Consider the following 15005-nt stretch of genomic DNA (forward strand, 5'->3'; position numbering starts at 1 on the left):
TCTATTGGTAGATTTCAGATGAGGTGTTTGATTACACCTCTTCTCTAGTGCTGGAAGATTATTATTGTATTCCAGACTATTGCAAATTAGCGGCCATTAGCTACGACTATTTGCCTTTACTTTTCCTGTACCAAATGGCTCGTTAACAGTTCAGTATCAGTCTTTTGTTTTAGCAAGGGAAAATTCGACGAACTAAATGCTTTTATATATATTTCAATCGGATTTGTAGTTGTCTTTGTTATATATTTGATTGATCTGTCGGCTGTATATTTGAATTAATTTAGGTAAAGAGAAATATACCACGCATTAATCGATTATAAATGATTCTTATTCTGAACTGTTTGCTTTGAAATGATGTAATTGAATAGATGGATAAATGATATCGATTCGGAGAAGGTACGTTTAGTACATTTCAATGGATATTTATATTAGCCCAGATAAATGGCATGTTTTAGTAGAACAATTTAGCCCATTCAACCATTTGATGTTTTGATGAAATTTTAGAATTATTCAGGGTATTATGATGAATGTGAATGGAAGATCAAACAATTGCGAAGTCTTCTAAAGGCTGTACACATTCTAGTTTGATATCTGGACGTTACTTGTTTACTTCACAATTCCCGAACTTATAGCGATGTTATCTATAGACACGTGAGCAGTAGCGTCCAATCAGAGGTTGAGACATCGCGACCTCCACGACAACCTTGACATTTAATGAACCTTGAACTTTGCAACTCGATTATCACAGGTAGAAATTTTAGCTTGAAAGTGCGAGACTTGGGATTCGCGACGATCGAGGAATCTGATAGGCTCACAAGCTGGGCTTGTATCCAATCGAAATAAGTGCCGAAATATGCAGGGTATTACGTGAAGGACATGATAAGATGTACGTAGTTAAAGCGAGATCAAGCCTCCTATTGAAGATGTTTGATACCCAATAGGATTTCTTGTACTTGAAATAGGTTGTCTATATAGCTAATCCGCATTGAAGAACGGATGTTTCACGGTTTGTTACAATTCATGTAGCAATCCCCTTGACGTGAGATCTACACACGCAGTTTTCACTAAGACGCGAATTCTGCGCATTTATGAGGCGTTGTCAGAAGTTATCTATAAAAAACTCCAACAAGTTGGAAGCTATCTCTAAAAAAAAAACATTGTCCGCAGTTGACTTTAATAGTTTCGCCCTCCATACAAATATTTATAAAACGGTAAGCGATTCGTTCACCCAACTTTTTATCGTTTTGCTATTTAAAGATTACACGTATGGTCTTCCATATAAAAAGGTAAGCAATACCGGTGACAATAATACAAGTAATTCTGTATACCTATTCACATGGGAATTATCACAAGGTGTTTCCTGTGGGCTTTATCCTATCTCATGTATTATTAATACGTCACATAGATAAACCGTGTTTGCACATCCATTGCCAGTGAACGCCCCTTCGTTCAGACGTGTTTATTCACAAAGAACTGGAAACAAACAAACAACTACAAAATAATGGAGTCGACAAAGAATGGAGTTCCTGAGAGTGAGAATCTAGTAACTCTGAACATTAACGGTAGTCGTTTTGAAATCAAACCGAAAATTTTCAAGGATATAGTGGCGTCGGCATTCTTGGAACTGCCCGAAGAAAATAAGTTAGAATATTATTTCGACAGGCATGCACCATCTTTTCGTGGAATTCTGGATTATTTTCAGCGCGGAGAACTTCATCTACCAGAAGATGTATGTCCGAACCTTTTCCAAAGAGAGCTTACATTTTGGGGTTTGGGCGACAAGAAGATGGAAGAATGTTGCCACAGAAGATTTTCCACGTTTTTGGATGATCAGCAGACGTTGAATGTATTCAATAAAAACTTAATGCGTGGACAAAGTAATACAGATATGGTGAATGGGTGCAACACACTCAAATGGAAAATATGGTACCTTTTGGAAAACCCTAATTCTTCAAAGTGGGCAAAGGTAATATAAATAAAAATTGTTCACGGATGGGGGACATAATTCATTTAAAAGGGTATTGGCACTATCACTTGTAATTAAATAAGATCATATTGGAAAGGGCTTTTGCTTGAGCTTTATTTTCACTCCTTAAAACTACTAACAGATGTTTACGACTCGTAAATTGTAACTTAATTGTATCTCATCGATGGACTGTCAGATTTTTCTCAAATTTTGCATACAATCAAATTTGTATACATGCGCTATTTAGTCCGATCACGTCAAATCAAACTTTTTACAAAAAACCAAACAAAACATTTTACTAACGTGAGAGTGTCCCTTAACTATAAGTTCATAGAAGTGAAAGACTTGTGTGTTTAAATGTATGTTATGCGGGTTAACTCCGATTATATACACCCATGTCCGTCCGTCCGCCCGTTCACAATACTCACAACACTCTACAGGTCAGATGTATGTTTTTCCTTTTAGAACCAAATCCCAAACTTGCTGAGATTGTTCAGCTACTTCCAAGAAAGACGGGGTTAAAATTCTGGATCATGTATCAATTTGTTTGCAGAGTTGTTGCTCCTGTCACTCGAAATTTGAAAATGAATTTTTGAAAACTTTTGTCGAACTTGCTGAAATTTTTGGGGTAGTATTAAGTACGTATTATATCTAAATACAGACTTTATGCAGGGTTAGTGTCCCCGAAACCCAAAAAACTTTACAAGTTTAGCTGAACAGGTAAACGGCTTAAAGGGCTAAAGCCACATCCCCAATCTAAACTCTTTTGTAATTTTGTATAGTGTACTTTTTTGGGTTTATTTTATTTTATTTTTTTTATTTTTTTTTTTTGGGGGGGGGGTATTTTCTTTTCGTTTCATAATCTCATTTCCCAATTCAGCAGACTCGAGAGTCACCAAACTTTCTTAGACATTTTGCGTATAAGGCAGGCGCCATAACATGTTGCGGTCTGATGCCACCCAAGACCGTTTGACACTGAACATATATTTTTAATTTCACCTGAATCAGACAAAACCAGGCCATTTCGGGAGTAACACGTGGTGCAATTGTATTTGCAATGATTTTCCTGCGCGTTGTGAGAGGAAACCGGAAGACCCGGAGAAAACCCATGAGGTTGGGAAGCGACCCTTATTTTTGTCACCTACGCAATGACAGACATTGTGGTCTATAGCACAAGCGTTAGACCAACCGATGATCCAACCCGCCCTAGAAGGCAAGAACGTGTTCGTATTTTTATATACGCTCATATTTTCATTTGGACGAACGAGTATTTTGTCCGTATGGACTAACATTTGTTTGTGGACAGTAACATTCTTTTTGATATTGGTGAGAGTTTGCAGTTCCTCTTGGTATTGATGCATGTCGGACCGTAACATCCTGGATTATGTCCCCTGATTGTACGAAAATCCGTTTTTTAACCTGTTCTCTGTCCATTTCTTGCAAAATGTGGGCGTGTCTTTTATGGCACCCGCTTGTTTAACTTTTGAGACATATATATGAATTATCTGGCTTGTTGTTCATACAAGATAATATTGACAAGGAGAGCCGTCTAGTCGTTCGGATGTGACGAAAAACCGAGGTCCCGTGTACATATTGGCATGCACGTAAAAGATCCCTTGACAGTTGTAATTCGATATAAGAGTAGTCCGTAGTGCCGCTGTCCGGGCAAAATTTCCCTCATAGCACACTGTATGGCGTATGCCCGTCTTCATTAGCCAGTTCGGAGCAGAACAGTATAGGACGTTAAACCCCATTTCATTTCATTTCACAAGATAATATTGTTAAATACAATTGATTCAAGCAGGTCTAAAACTATCCAGAACTTAATACTATTTTACCAATACTCGATTTCCTATAATAGGTTTTTAAGTATAAAGATACTGTTGACCCTAACATTACTCTTGTTAGAATTTAATATCCTTAAATCAGTTAATATACTGATACTTATTTCCAACCTTTACTTTTTTTGTTATAGAAAGTCAATAATAATATCAATAACCTACATGATAAGAATCCTCTAAAAGGCGCGTTAATAATTAAACAAAAGTTGCTATATCGCTTTTCAATCAGAGATGTCTTTAGTTTCACTTTAAATGTATTTAACGGGTCAATAGTTCTTGTGTTGTAAGGTAATGAATTCAGTAAGAGGGGACCAGGGAATGAGAAAGATGTTTTTGCGATTTTAATATGTACTGCCGGGTGCAGAACTTGCAGAGTAATATTTTGAATTGGGAGCCAATGAGCTCAGATGATGAGTTTTGGCTTTTTTTTTTAGCTGGCGACAGTATGTTGGATTCACTGATATTTGGGCAAGTTTTAAAAAAATATGGCATTATGATAGTCTAGTTTATGTGAAACTTAAACTAAGTTAAAACCGAAATTTTAAGAAATACTGCAACTTCATTGGATATATGCAAATTGATTTTACTGGTCAGCCAATCGAATTGCAGTATTTATTAAAATTTCGATTGTAACTTAGTTTAAGTTTTCGTGAATAAGGGCCCAGTATTCTAACCAGTTGGATATTTCTATATTTATAAATTTCATAGTGATAATTATGACATTATTTTCCATTAACACCTTTCAAGAAACCTGATGTTTTTATGATGTTGTTTTGTTTTAGGGTTTATTTTCAGAAAGGTTAATTAATCTGATTTCGTCCTGACAGTTTTCAATATCAATTAAAGTATAATTAGCGCATTGAAGGAGATTTATAATATATCGTTATATCTTCCGTGTTACGGTTTTTATTAAAAGGTCGGATGAAAAAACACTACAGGGCCTAGAATCGATCCCTGAGTCACACCACATATCACATGGACCATAATAGGCTTGTCGTCACCAATCTTGCACATTGTCTGTTTTTTAGATATGCTCAGAACCATTTTAAAGGAGAGTCTGGAACTTCAATCTCTGTTCTTTAGCCGATAATACCATACGTGTACTAATGGATGTTAAGTATTGTTTAATGGTCGAGAGCGAGACATTAAGTAATATATTGTAACAACATGAGGGCCGTGAGGCCCGAATGTTTTTACAATATATTACGCAATGTCTTAAGCTCGAGACCATTAAACAACTTAAAATACAGACATTTGCACGTGCTTTGCAATGAAATACGTCACTCGAGTTCAATATTTTACCAAGTTACGCTTGGCACATTGCCCGTACGATTATTTGAAATAATGGTACTCCAACATCAAAGGATGACGTCACATCTGTATTTTAAATACTAATATAGGACAACTGGCTTTGTAATACTGTTTGATAATTTATGTGAAATTGTATTAGACGAATATAAGTGCACCAGAAGATATGAGTTATTTTGATGAATACATATGTTTTATTTGTATTCTCCATTATCAGTATATTAGCTATGATATGGGTTTATTTAAAACACAAATAAAACTGTTTATGAAATAGTGCGAGAATAACAGGAAAAGGATAGATTCTATTTCTAAAAGCACGTGATAAATGTTCCATGATAAATTAAATCATAATTAGCCAATAGAATAATTATTGGCTGTGAATCTGAGAATATTTAATTAAAGATACATTAGTTAAGAGTTTTATAAAGAGTTGGCCATTTTTTCTATAATAATTCAAAATAGATGATAAAAAAAGAAAATGTTGAAAATTTCAGTCAAATTACTTTGTTCTGAACGGAATTGTCACTGTTAGAAGTTTGAACTAGAAATAGGCATCAATTGCGTCTTCACCGTCTATGAGAATTGGCGATCGTTTGATTGACAAACTATAACTCCCCCCACATATTCTCGATTATCAAGTAACATGCCCAATGGCTATGGTAGCCTCGCTTGGCAGGCTTTTCATCACCAGTTTCCGGTTGTGACATCAGCGAGTAACGGTAAACGTTAGCTTGGTCCGCCATTTATTGATTTAATTTTAAATGGACGAGGCAATATCCAAGTCATCCGTGGTCTACAGAGTTGATTTCAAGCTTGTCGTGTAAATAAAGGTGTAATTAAAAATTTCTATAACATCTGAAGCCTAAATAAATGTATGTTTAATAGAATGTGCGTTCTAGGTTAGAAATAAAATGAAATGAAATTGGTTTAACGTCCTACTTTTCTGCTCCAAACTGGGCTAATGAAGACGGGCATACGCCAGACAGAGTGCTATGAAGGAAAGTCCAACTGTCAAGGGATCTTTTACATGCACCTCGGTTTTCGTGCCATCCGAACAACTAGACATCTCTCCTTGTTAGTCCCCCGTCCTGCATCACTAACAAGGGAGAACCACGCCGGAAAATCTGGATGAACTTTCTCGGTCAATGCAGGGATCGAACACCCGACCTCCGGGTTAGCGAGCCAGCGTCTTGCCCACTTAGCCACCGTGATCCCCGTTCTAGGTTTGACACCAGACAGATTCTAAAAGAGTAGAGACCGTTGAGGTTCAAGGGACATCATCTGATTTCAGAATACCCCGTTAAGTCGTATGAGAGCCATATCGTCGGTGAAGTGTCAAAAGGGTGTATCTCGGGAAATTAGTCAAATACACTTTTTTGCATTTTTAAACTCTCCCAATTAATATGCACATTTCTATCTAAGCTGTGTATCTCTACGCCAATTAGAGCTGTTCTGGGTATCATGTGTCCAAATTTTGTATCTTGATTTGTGGAAATTTTGAAATGCAAAAAGTTGTATTTCCTAATGTTTAGAAATCCTTAGATACACCTTTTTGACACTTCACCGACGATATGAATTATTGGGGTCCGTCATTAAACTCCTTCTTTCTACTGAATGGTGGGGTCGTGCGAGTAGGTAATGACTTTGTTATAATTCATGCTTGTAACTGTGTAAGCTATATGTAGCAGTGCTTAATATAAAATGTAGAAACGAAATGTGGTATTGCTGTTCCTGTGTGTAACCATAAACTGCATAAGTGGCAGAATAAAGTGGAGTCCTAAGAAGAGAATACGAAGCAAATATAACCAGAGTCAGTTGACGATCAAGGGTTGTTCCAAAATATGTAGTAAGAAACGATGCATGGGTTATACGCCGGATGTGGCGACCGGTTTTAGGGTGTTGTCCGCTCTCCACGCCTGACAGACGACCCATGGTACTACAGCTTTTATATTATAATTTAATTGACGTAAAAAAAAAATTGTTAGAATTCAACATAGACGTCTTTGTGGAATTCGATGTTGAAATTTCAGCCAATAAGTAGGTTTCACTATGGATACCAGTGGTGCTCTTCTAGTATACCAGATTTATTGATATATTCTTACTTATGATGACATCCACACTGAAACAAACCAGAAATACAGAAACATGATTTAACGTCTACTCGACACAAACACAATCTGATTAAAATACTACATGACCGGTTGTAGTGGAAGGTCGCGTCAGGGGTCATACGAGCGGCTTTGATCCTATGACATCAAACATTTGATTAATCAATCAGCGTTGATGTTTCTAGTGGGTTACGCACAGTTCCGTGTGCCTCCTGCCAAAAACTCGCCGTAACAGACCGTTTCATAGGCTAATCCCTCACACCACCCATAACGCGGGTTATATAACAACATTTCCAGATCCTAGTGTAGTAAAGACAAGTAAAACGAAATGTTGAACTATAAAAATCGAAACGAAATAAGATCTGTGTTTTAATCAGCAGACTGACACAAACCAGGCTATTTGGGGACTTAAATATGGTATAATTCTATTTCAATAATTGGCAAGCACGTAAGCGTCTTTAGCAGAGGGTGGAAACCGGAGATTGGATAGGCGACTACTCCTTCTCACGTACAAAAAATGTATATATCTTTATCAACAAGTTTGGGATCAAAAGCGCGTCATTTTAAACCCATCGTATTATAGCAACCCCGGTTTCGCTATGCTCACCGTATCGCCCCCTAAGCCAAATACCGGGAAATGGTGATTGGACTTTATCTATCCACAACCTGACGAACTGTGGCGATACCGGGGACGACCATGGTCGACCAGGATAAAACAGGAAAACCCGAAGTCAAGCCTTAATATACCGTGTTGACATAGGCGTACGGGGTAATTTTTGACTGGGGGGGGGGGGGGGGCGGTGGTGGTTGGTGCCCAAAAAATGTAGTTAGGTTCTTAGTATGTTACATAATGATAATAAATTTGCTGTTAAATTGGACACATTCAAGAACACAATATTTTTTTAAACAGCTGTGTGCCCAAATTTTCCCAGCATTTGGTGCCCAAAATGGGGGGGGGGGGGGCTGGGGGGAGCTCGTACGCCTATGCGTGTTGATACCGTAGTGATACAGGGATGTACCGTGAACTTTCGTGGTTACATCTTAGTAAATCGGGGCAAACCGTTGTGGCACCATAATAGTCAATCCGTTGGCTACAGTTTGTCACCAAAATTGGACACCGGTTTGAGTATACCTAGGTGATTCAAATCTGTAACACTTGTTTGTAACACGTATTTGTGTCGACATTAACTGTGACCTAATGAACGAGAAATGGTCGCTTTATAGGTTACTGTGTCAGGAATAAAATTAACAGTAGCATATATGTTTTTCACAAGTTTTAGTTAAATTCATTCAATTTTATCCAAATTCTATTGCGTCGTTTAAAACGTTTCGGGGCCAAAGTAGTCAGGTGGCAAGGAACTCATAAAATCCAGAGCAGCCGTCAGGATTATTACAGCCCCTTTCAAAAGAATGTATCCCGGGTTGACGGACAGGTCCCTTATATAAATAATATGTGCCGTTACACCGCTTTCACTGCAACACTCGCCTGGGGAAATAGGAAATGACTTTATGTCTTGTTATAATCACCGAATTACTGTATTAAAGCCCATTATGTGACTTGCAAAGGCCGTATTATTACGTCGCAGTGAAAGTATCGGTCGTTACTGGGTGTCCATAGAGTAAAACAACCCACCGGGTCCTAATTTTCAAAAAGTTGTGTTAATACTTTCCTATTTCATTTTATTTAAACATGCATTATGCAAGAGCAAAATCTGCTTATTACAAGTCTTTCTTTAGGCCTGCAGGCCTGAAATGTTATCTAAATTATCAATTAGACATTAATTAACTTATCCAGACCATAATAAACTCTCGATGTCAAGGCTAGCCATCGATGTTGGCCGGATTAGATTCCTATATGCCGCTTAACGGCCATTGATAATTAAATCAAAACAGTGGATAATCGAGACTATGCTGTTTATAGTAATGATTTTAGTAATGATGACCGAGACTATGCGAAAATTTCTCGGCTCATAGTGGATCAATTTGACTGAAATTTTCAGCAAATTACCATTACACTATGTAGTTTTTAACAATTATAGCGAGAACTACCATCTCTTTATCTTATCTCCCATAATGTATCTTTTCATAAACACCGAATTCCCCATTCAATCCACTTACTTAGCCGAGAAAGTTCCTTGGGATTTTTAAGAGTGGTTTCCCCTTGTCGGTGGTTTTGGACGGTATGCCTGGCGCGCAGAAGGACCATTACCTGTTGGAATTCGACGTACAGCAAATCACCCTCGGAGCAAACGGCATGGCGTGTGTGCCATTTTCACTAGCTCAGTTAGTCCACAGGTAGGACGCTATCCCCATAACATTTCACGGTTTAATGTAGTTTATACATAAAAGGGCGGTTGGATGGCTGAATGGTTAGCGTGTGCGCGCTGTATCATAAAGTTTGTAATTGAGTCAACTAGCGTGGTTTCGATTCCCCGGTTGTACGTGACAAGGAGTAGGGTCGCCTGTCCAACCTCGTGGGCTTTCACCAGGTCCTCCGGTTTCCCCCCACTGCAAAAGACCCCTACGCGCAAGCGAATTATTGAAATAAAATTAAACCATGCGTTAGGCCCGAAATGACCTAGTGTGTGTCGTTAAACCCCATTTCTTTCTCCCTCCCTCTTTATACATACAATTAAAACGGAATCAAATTAACATCGAACTATAACCGGGGTGCATTCTGTCTGACTTTTCGTTTATCTAAAATTATTGCGCACAAGCTTAAAGATGCATTATGTAAAAACTAAATCTGTCTTAAATGCAGATCTTTCGTTTGGCCTCAAATTTGATGTAAATCATTAATGAGATATTTATTCACATGCAAAGACCATAATCAACTCTCCGGACTATTGTATGGTTTTCATTTTCAACGGATTTAAACACGATTGCCAGTTAATAATTTAATTAAAAGTTGATAATCGAGACTTTGTTTATTATCGTAATAACGGTAGCAATGGTAATCGAGACTATACTCTTCTTCAAAAGACCGTAATTTGACTGAAATTCTCAACATATTCTCTTTTCATATCTATTTTTAACTTTTATAGTAAGAACTATCAGCTCTTTATGAAAATCTTGCATAATTCGTTTTTCTATTGTTCTGAAAGCCATGTTAATTTCCCGACGAAAACCAACCACAGCCTCCCTCAACTACGTCACAGATAATATTTATTCACAGATCGTAGGTCATAGATTGATGGTGAGTGTATGTTACCTTTCCCGTCAAACTTGTTCTAATTGTGTGTTTTTTTAAATATCATTACAGATTTATTTGGTTGTGTCGGTAATATTTGTCTTGGTATCCCTCTTTGTAATGGCGGCGAGCACACACCCGTATTGTATGAGAGAGTTGAACGATGAAGAATTCAGTGGGCTATATAAGTTTAAATTCGGCCGGCCACCACCCGATGGAATGGTTCGGCCACCACTACAACGACGAGAGAGACGGAACCTCCGGGACCCCAGCATTCCTGATCGTTCCGGCCAACCCCAACCGACTACTGGTTCCGACCAAAACTCATCGAACACTGGTTCCGACCAACTCCCAGCGCCCCCTCCGTCGAAAGAAGAAGAATCAGAAAACGAATCCGAAACTTTAAATGGTGTTCATGCACGACTGGACTTCCTAACGTACATGGAATACGTTGCTATGGCTTTCTTCTTATTGGAATTTATTCTCAGAATTGCTACATGTCCGAATAAACGTCTCTATTTTAAAGACGCTGTGAATATTTGTGATATTATAGCCCTGATAACCATGTATGTTAAACTGACCGTAGATCACCTGCAACCAAGTGAACGTTACAGCATTTCATTGTTCGACTTCATTGGATTCCTGCAAATAGCTCGTGTGTTCCGCTTTTTCAGAATTGTGAAAGACGTCATGGGTTTCCGTGTATTGGTTTACACCATTAAAATGTCCACTAAAGAACTGGCATTGTTGACAATGTACTTGGCACTGTGCGTTGCATTGTTTTCGGTAGTGGTTTATTATTGTGAACGTGACAACATGAAAAGTATACCTGATGCTATGTGGTGGGTTGTTATCACCATGACAACTGTTGGATATGGCGACATGGTACCAATTACATTTTTGGGGAAAATTGTTGGAAGTCTGGCCGCGATTTCAGGAGTTCTTCTTCTCGCTGTTACCATTCCTGTCTTTGTCAATAATTTTATTCTATTTTATACGTATTCCAAATCAATGGATTTCAACAAAGCTCAAAAAGAGAAAAAGGGCAGTGTCACAACTATAAAAGTGAGTCCTTTGGCGTGAACTAACAAATATATATGTCTCTTAAAGCCGAAATAAACCCATATAATTGTCCACTGAGAAACACAACTCACATTGTATTTATTCTTCAGAATTTACCTCTCTCATTTCTAGGGGGGGTGGATGGCCGAATGGTTACCACGTGCGCGCTGTATCATAAGGCCTGTCATTGAGTCAACTGGCGTAGTTTCGAAACCCCGGTTGTACGTGACAAGGAGTAGGGTCGCCTGTCCAACCTCGTTTGTTTTCTCCGGGTCCTCCGGCTTCCTCCCACTGCTAAAGACCCCTACGCGCAAGCGAATTATTGAAATAAAATTGAACCATATGTTTGTCCCGAAATGACCTAGTTTGTGTCGAGTGGACGTTAAACCCCATTTCTCTCTCTCTCTCTCCCTGTTCTAAAAACATCGCACAGTTTAAAGATGCCTTCTCGCCTACAAACTGTGTGATTTCATGATAAAAATTGGGACTAAAACATAATTCAAACTTTGTCTGCGATATCACTTCGGTGGAAGCGGACATAAAATACAATTAACTAACAACAACATAATTCTATCGAAAGTTTGCTTCAAATCTCTTTCAAAACAATCATTTTAATCGCAAGGAAGTACACCAAGCTGTAAAAATTTATTTTAAGCAGCATTTAATTATGAAGGGACGGTCCAATTTAGCCTGTGTTTGTAATTACTCGCTCACCATTTACAACTCTTGGATTATCCTCGCCGTTTTTATCGCGTTTACCATTCCATCATCACAATACCAAGCGCTCCCTGCAGCAAGCCGACAGGTTTCTAGTGGGTGATACCTCAACATTTTTGTTCTGCGCGCGACCAATGGGTGTTTTTTAGGGAACACAGTATTGGTTTTAACTGCCGCAGGAATGCATCTTTAATCACAAATCAACATACATACATACACAATACATGAGGAAATTTATAGTCAATTAAATTAATATAGAAAATGTGTGTTGTGTATAGCTATGAGCATTCAGAATAATAGGCTGCTCCAATGGAGCTCTTTATAATTATGCCCGCTGTATCATAAAGTCTGTCATTGAGTCAAATGGCGTGGTTTCGATTCCCCGGTTGTACGTGACAAGGAGTAGGGTCGCCTGTCCAACCTCGTGGGTTTTCTCCGGGTCATCCGGTTTCCTCCCACTGCTAAAGACCACTACGCGCAAGCGAATTATGGAAATAAAATTGGACCATATGTTAGTCCCGAAATGACCTAGTTTGTGTCGAGTGGACGTTACCCCCCTCTCTCTCTCTCTCTCTCTCTCTCTCTCTCTCTCTCTTTATAATTAAAATACATATAACGTATAAAACAACAGTTTTAAACAATTAAAATGCCTACATGTTCACAGTTTAAACGAATTATAAAAAGTTCAGTTTTAAGATTCTTTTTTAAAAACAACAACATTAGTGAAGCTTTTTGATATAATTAAATATTGATGGGGGAAAATATTAATTAATTTCTAACGACATTATTTTATATATTATTTTAGTTTTCGATTGTATGTATGAAATATTAGTTTTGGTATTTGAAATATTTTCTTTAATCCCTTATAGGAGTAAATATAATATTTAGATGGCAATATAAGTAAACTGACAATATTTCATTATTTTTTATTCACTAAATTTTCATGGGTAGTCATGCTTAAAGTTTTGTTTATACTGGTAATATCTATGTATATATTATTGTAAGTCAATATTTCATGTAGTTTCTGCTATATTATTTGAGAATACATGCACTGAATAATAAGGGTGGTCTATATTATGTGTAACTGTAGAATTACAAAAAGCCTACAATAATGTGTTAGTCAATTTCATTTTATATATTCGTGGTCGTTTGTGTAAATGTTGAATAATATATTATATAAAACGAAATCAAGGTAAAAAAAATGTTATGTATTTAGTAAAAGTTTTTTGTCTTTTGAGGTTATTTTTGACACCATTTTGTCATAATATATTTCTTAATTTCTCTTATCTACATTTGTTTTTATCTATTGTCACAAATTTCAGTTTTCTAAATATATTTTGTTTCCTTGGACTTTACCGTTTTAGTGTTAAATGAAATTCGATTAATCTCCAGCAAGTTAAAGGACAATATTGGTGTCAGTCATTATCACATATGTGATAGAGCTGGTGACATTTTAAAATGAAATGAAATGAAATGGGGTTTAATGTCCTACTGTTCTGCTCCTATGCTGGGCTAATGAAGACGGGCATACGCCATACAGTGTGCTATGAGGGAAATTTTGCCCGGGCAGCGGCACTATCGCCTACTCTTATATCAAATTCCAACTGCCAAGGGATCTTTTACGTGCATTCCAATGTATAACTCCGAAACCGGAAGTGGTAGACTAACGCCACCTGGCCTATGTTACTGCCCGGTCCGAGCTACCCCTATACCCCAAATTTCAGACTCGGGGTAGACCTAGTGTAGCCGCCAACCCCGAACAGACCGGCTTCGCTCGGGGGTCATAACTCCGAAACCGGAAGTGGTAGACTAACGCCACCTGGCCTATGTTACTCCCCGGTCCGAGCTACCCCTATACCCCAAATTTCGGACTCGGGGCAGACCTAGTGTAGCCGCCAACCCCGAACAGACAGACAGACAAACGACAGTCACAAATATTAGTATAGAAGATAGATTGTTGTTTATTACAAATTTAACGTCAAATACATTTTAATATGATATTATGGACAGGTTGATTTAATTAAGCTATCTACATACGAAGGCGTAATATATATAAAAAAAGAAAATAGGTAAAAACACACAAAAAAAGAGTTCTTGTATATTTTAAAAAGTCACTTTATAACCCAGTTTTTAAAAATCGGTGTTATGAGAAGAGAGGGCGGGTAATCTCACTTTGTCATAATGAAAACAGGTTCGAAAGGAGATCCAACTGATTGATGTTTGGTGTCATCACTACGGATTGAAAAAAAAAACGTGGGAAAAAGAATATGGAATTAATAAAATATTATGTAAATGGATTAAAAAACTATTTAAGTAATAGGCAACAATGCGTAGTTTAAGAGGGTTTCAAATCAAACTATTTGCATACTGATTCTGGAGTCCCCCAAGGAAGTGTACTGGGCCCTTTCCTATTTTTAATATATTTAAATGATATCTCCGATAATATTACTAACAACATCCGACTATTCGCCGATGATACTTCACTTTTTACCATTATCCATAATGACCTTCTAAGTAGCGCGAAATCTATAACTGAAGATATGAATATTATCTCATCGTGGGCTAAAGAGTTGTGTGTAACTATTAACCCTAATAAAAACAAAAATATTATTTTTACTGGGAAAAATACAATCGATCCTGACGTTATTTTTGAAAATACAAAAGTTGAAAACGTAACTACTCATTGTCATTTGGAATTAACATTTCAGTCTAATGCATTATGGTCAAAACACATTTCAAATATATATTAGAAAGCATGTGGTCGACTGAATATTTTGCGTATACTGAAATATAAAATTAATGGAATTTCACTT

The 15005-nt window shown here is 37.4% G+C and overlaps 1 protein-coding gene across 1 annotated transcript; it reads left to right on the top strand.

The window, feature by feature from the left end:
- Positions 1 to 1501: 1501 nt before the first annotated feature.
- LOC126827921 (potassium voltage-gated channel protein Shaw-like) lies at positions 1502 to 11496 on the top strand. The gene is made up of 2 exons (XM_050557502.1): positions 1502 to 1729; positions 10843 to 11496. The coding sequence occupies exons 1-2, from the start codon at positions 1502 to 1504 to the stop codon at positions 11494 to 11496; spliced, it is 882 nt and encodes a 293-aa protein (XP_050413459.1).
- The last annotated feature ends 3509 nt before the right edge of the window (positions 11497 to 15005 follow it).

Source organism: Patella vulgata, chromosome 7 (assembly GCF_932274485.2).
Source record: "Patella vulgata chromosome 7, xgPatVulg1.2, whole genome shotgun sequence".
NCBI lineage: Eukaryota > Metazoa > Mollusca > Gastropoda > Patellidae > Patella > Patella vulgata.